The sequence below is a fragment of the Engystomops pustulosus genome, chromosome 6, assembly GCF_040894005.1.
Source record: "Engystomops pustulosus chromosome 6, aEngPut4.maternal, whole genome shotgun sequence".
NCBI lineage: Eukaryota > Metazoa > Chordata > Amphibia > Anura > Leptodactylidae > Engystomops > Engystomops pustulosus.
Window position 1 is genome coordinate 26,631,053 of NC_092416.1, and position 5,178 is coordinate 26,636,230.

Sequence of the window (5,178 nt, forward strand, 5' to 3'; positions counted from 1 at the left end):
TTGTTCCTGTAGCTTTAGGTTTTGCTGGATACTGACATGAGATAGCTGTAGGCTGAATGTGTTAAAAATACTCCTGGGGCCTTCATTTAGGGGAGGGGAGTAACGTTTTAGCTGCAGTTGCCAAAGAGGAGGAGGAGGTCAGAGATACAGCGGGAAGAATCGGCTGCACCTTGAACCCTTGGGACAAGTTTCTTATCATGGCTAAAGTGTTCACCCTCTGCAGAGCTGCCACCAGAGCCATCACCCAGGGGCCTGTGCTTGCCCGGCTCACTCCATGCACCCGAAAACTGCATCTGTGGAGGGCCCCCTGCTCGATTCTGGGGTCCCCCCCTAGACGCATGCGCTCAGACACCAGGTTTAACCAGCCTCCGAGTGCTGAAGATGTGGCTCGACCAGTGGGAGTTTGCACTATGATGCGTCTTCCCTACCAGGAGACGGCGGAGGGGCTGGATGCTGCATTTATTGGGGTCCCCCTGGACACAGGAACCTCAAACCGTCCAGGAGCCAGGCAAGAACACAGCAGAATATTACACTGGGGACACAACCGCAGGGGACACTAAGAACAATACATTATAGTTGGGGTCTGGTACAGATTCATTGGGGTCCTGCTGCTCCATGTTACATCACAGTATCTGGAGCTCCATTCTATTGTATTGCCACATTTCTGGTAGTGACCACTAGGGGAGGCTAGATGCACATGAAATAAGATTTAGCAGGAGTTGTAAAAATGTGTATACAGAGAGCGCCCCCAACTGGTGACTGCAGGCAGTGAGGATTTTAGTGGTTAAAGAGATTCTGTGTGATACAGTCTGTGGTTGTTTCATTGTATCTAAGCCTGTCATGTGTGATACTTACTGCTGCATTTTAGTATCTAAATCCATCATATCTCCTTGATACTTTTTGCTAAATTAATGTATCTAAGCCTATCATGCCTGATTGTGTGTCTGCTTCACTTCTGTATCTAAATCTATTATTTATACTTAATTTATACTTGTCTGTTCCTATTATCCTATTGTATGACTGTTATGGGTTTCTTTGTTTGTTCAATAAACTTTATTGAACCATAAACCTATCATTTATTATAAACTCTGCTGTATCTCATCTTAGGCTATTGTCATGCGGAAAATCTGCATCCAATATACGCGGTTTTTATTAGCATTTTTCATGCAGATTTGCATTTTATTTGTCTTTTTTCCCATCCCAATGCCCCAAGTTTTACTATTTATTTATTTTTTTATTTTATTTTTTTAGTTATTTTGCTTTTTATTTAACTTTGGGTTGATTTCCTTTAGATGCAAATGTGCAAAGCAGGAAAACCATATACTTGTCTGTAATGCAGCTGTATCTCAATCATGTGCCATATATCTGTCTATAATGTAGCTGTATCTAATCCAATCATGTGTGATACCATATACTTGTCTATAATGTTGCTGTATCTAATCCTAGTCTGTGAAGCTGCTGTATCTAAGCCTCTCATCAGTCCGATTAACCAATGTAGCCGTCGTGTCTCTGAATTTCATTACCATCACCCAGGTTTGGACCACGTCACATTAGAGCCGAATCCTCCATGGTGCGGAGATATAATATCACCACTAGGGCTGCGCCATACAACTCCCTCATGGTGGCCGATATTGGTGATGTCCAGGTCAATCTATATAACCTTGAGGACAGCTGCCGGAGGATTCGAGAGGCCTATCAGAAGATCATGGCGGCTGGCTGTATCCCTTTAACGCTGGGTAATACTGCGGGGTAGAGGTGACATTTCTCCAGCCTCATTGCTGGGGGATCCATGATTCTTGTCTCTTCTTTTGCTCAGGTGGAGACCACACCATCACGTACCCCATCCTGCAAGCCGTCGCTGAAAAGTAAGTCACATGTCCACTGCTCGATGTTTTGTTACAATGTATCACCCGGGATTCCATAGATCACTCTCTGTAACAAACATTACTATTAGACTCTTGAACAGCACCCCACCTGTCCACAGGTTGTGTGTGGTATTGCATTCAGCCCCTTTTACAATAGAGCCGAGTTGCAATACCGGACACAACCTATGGCATAGTGTGGCGCTGTTTCTAGAAGAAAGCAGCTATATTTTTGTTTCTTATCCTGGACAACCCCTTTAAGTTTTTTATTGAATGCAGACACGGAGCCGTGGGCTTGATTCACGTGGACGCTCACACGGACACTGGGGAGCAGGCCCTGGGGGAGAAGATCTATCACGGCACCCCGTTCAGACGCTGCGTGGAGGAAGGGCTCCTGGACTGCAAGCGGGTTGTGCAAATCGGGATCCGCGGTTCCTCTTACAGCCCCGAGCCCTACAAATTCTGCAGAGACCAGGTGAGACAACGGACCTTTCATTCAGATATCCTGTGCTCTAGTCACATCCAGAGCTGCCGCACAGCATAGATCCACCTGTACAGTGCAGCTCTGGATGTGATTGGAGTAGAGGTGATTGATCCTCTGGCTCATCGGATCTTGCAGGGTTTTCGGGTGGTTCTGGCGGAGGATTGCTGGTACAAGTCTCTGGATCCGCTGATGGCAGAGGTCAGGCAGCAGATGGGGAACAAGCCAGTCTACCTCAGTTTCGACATTGATGGAATTGACCCCTCATTCGCCCCCGGGACTGGGACCCCAGAGGTCGGGGGCCTGACAACACACCAGGTAGGAAGCGCCAATGTCTATTGACTAGGGAGATAATATATAGCATGGGGGGCAGTAACCTTCTGCACCTGTAGCCAATGGGAAGAAGCAGAGCTGCAGTGTAAAGCATGGGGGGTGTCCAGAGAAACCTGGAGCCTGACTCTATGATGTACGTCTGTCCTGTACGCAGGCGCTAGAGATTATCCGGGGAAGCCGCGGCCTCCATCTTGTGGGCTGTGATCTGGTTGAGGTGGCGCCAATGTACGATCTGTCAGGTGAGTGACACTTATAGTAGGTGGACAGGGGGAGGGGACCACCGGAATTATTTAAGGGGAAACTGTCAGCAGGTTTGATGTGACAGACAGTGCTAGGTACTGGCCTTCAATTTATGTTAGCTTCTCCAAGTGCACCGGGGGCGGGTCCTCACACTGCTGTGCACTGTACAGGTCCTTCCCTAAATTATGAGTTAAATAGTAAAATTAGTTATTGAAGAAGATGGTAGGAACTATGGAGAAGCTCACTGCAGAGAGCTAAGAGCACAGCAGTGTGAGGATCCATACCTTACTTATACTTAAATATAATTGCTTACACTCCTGCTACAATACAGTTCACTGCAGTGAGCTAAGAGCACAGAAGTGTGAGGATCTATAGCAGTGAAGCTACAATCCTGGAATATAAATGCATATTTCACACTTGTACTTAAATATAATTACTTACACTACAACTACCATTATAGAGCTCACTGCAGAGAGTGAAGAGCACAGCAGTGTGAGGATGCATACTTTACTTATACTTAAATATAGTAACTTACACTACTACTACCACTAGAGCTCACTGCAGAGAGCTAAGAGCACAGAAGTGTGAGGATCCATACCAGTGAAGCTACAATCCTGGAATGTACATGCATATTTCACACTTATACTTACATACACTACTACTACCACAATATAGCATGCCCAGTGCACACACTAAGGTATAATTATCTCTCTCCTGGGACAGTACCTAACACTAGTACTTCTCCCACAATGCACTGCAGCTGTTCTGCTCCAGAATCTCACCCTCACTTCTATCTGATTTCCAGGTAACACTGCACTGACAGCTGCTAACTTGCTGTTTGAAATGCTGTGCGTGCTGCCCGGGGTCCAATCCTACTGATACTACAAGCAGCAGGGGGCGCTATGGAGAGGAGCCAATAAAAATCATTCTCTACAAACCCATGGGAGACTACATCACATGATCCAAGTCCGGATCCAGAACCGTCACTGTGATGTGAACTGTACCCAAAGCACCATGCCCCTCCCCCCTGAGCAATCATTCCTATTCAATGATTAGTTGTCACAGCTCCGCCCCCTTTATGGTTCCATCTCTTTATAGCAGGATCATAGGTGTATTCATATTAAAGGGGAAGCTCTGACAAAAACAATAAAATAAAATCAGTGATGTCTTGTACTGGGTCGTCTCTTGCCTGAACACCCCAGGTAGTAATGGGCCAGCTGCCGTGTGACAGCCCTTTCATCAGGCAGCATGTATTACATAACAGGGGGCGCCACTGAGCACTTTAACCAGTGTAAGAAGCTTCATAAGTGCACAAGGGGTTGAGGTTCTAATTATATGATACTTGGGTTTGGGTTGTCTGTGATCCCGGTTCCGTTGCTTCTCTGATAGACTACATTTCCCATGATGCCTCTGATGTTTTAAAGAAAGGGAACAGAGTCATCTTTAGCAGTGCTGGAAGCAGAAGTTTTTTGGGGAGGGGTCAGAGACAGCAGGGGCAATTAGCTTATGTAATGCTATGGCTCAAGAAACCCACCCTTCCCATTTGGGTTAGTAGTCAGACCCCACATATTACTTGACCCAAATACTATAGACACTTACCTGGATCTATTCTTCCTCTACCTACTGCTGAATCAGTCTTGGAAACCCAAGATGGATTGTTATGTGACTTATTAGATAATCCCAAATACTTACATATCTATGGAGAAAGGGGTAAGTAAAAATGGACTTTTCCCCACCTCACACACGTGGAGATGAACATACCGTGTATGAAGGGGCGGCTACACAGATTCAGGGACACTTAGAATTTTGTTTTCTAGCCCTCATGGTTGCTGAGATATCAGTCTCTGTATCTGACTGTTATAATCCTCTCCACTGTCAGAGAAAAGGAGACTGAGCAGAGGAGGCGGCATGTGTTATGCTTATTTACTTATATTATCATAACACCCCCCTCCACTCCTAGCCCCTCCTCTCTGACCGTAGAGAGGATTACAATGGTCAGATATTGGGACTGATAGCTCAGCCTCCGTGGGGGCTAGAAAAAAAAATTCCAAGGGTCTCTGAATCGGTGTAGGAGCACCTACAGAATCACCACATGTATAAGGTCGTGAAAAGTCCTCTTTAAAGGAATACAACAGTCACAGTTGATTCATTGTATTTTACCTTGTACTGGGCCTGAAGGGGAGGAACATGACTCTACGTTCCAGCAATGTTTTAGCACCATGCATTATTCAATGAATGAACTTTGATTGGAGTGTTCCTTTA

The 5,178-nt window shown here is 45.8% G+C and overlaps 1 protein-coding gene across 1 annotated transcript; it reads left to right on the plus strand.

Moving 5' to 3' along the window:
* AGMAT (agmatinase (putative)) lies at positions 1 to 4,089 on the plus strand. The gene is made up of 7 exons (XM_072113203.1): positions 1 to 508; positions 1,534 to 1,736; positions 1,817 to 1,865; positions 2,142 to 2,337; positions 2,482 to 2,661; positions 2,831 to 2,915; positions 3,722 to 4,089. The coding sequence occupies exons 1-7, from the start codon at positions 198 to 200 to the stop codon at positions 3,793 to 3,795; spliced, it is 1,098 nt and encodes a 365-aa protein (XP_071969304.1). The 5' UTR covers positions 1 to 197; the 3' UTR covers positions 3,796 to 4,089.
* Positions 4,090 to 5,178: the final 1,089 nt, after the last annotated feature.

What these genes read in the sequence shown, in the direction of transcription:
- AGMAT (XM_072113203.1), top strand. Translation starts at nt 198, where the DNA reads ATGGCTAAAGTGTTCACCCTCTGCAGAGCTGCCACCAGAGCCATCACC. An exon ending in CTGTATCCCTTTAACGCTGG is followed by an intron (nt 1,737 to 1,816) that starts GTAATACTGCGG and finishes TCTTTTGCTCAG; the next exon opens with GTGGAGACCACACCATCACG. An exon ending in GGGGCCTGACAACACACCAG is followed by an intron (nt 2,662 to 2,830) that starts GTAGGAAGCGCC and finishes TCCTGTACGCAG; the next exon opens with GCGCTAGAGATTATCCGGGG.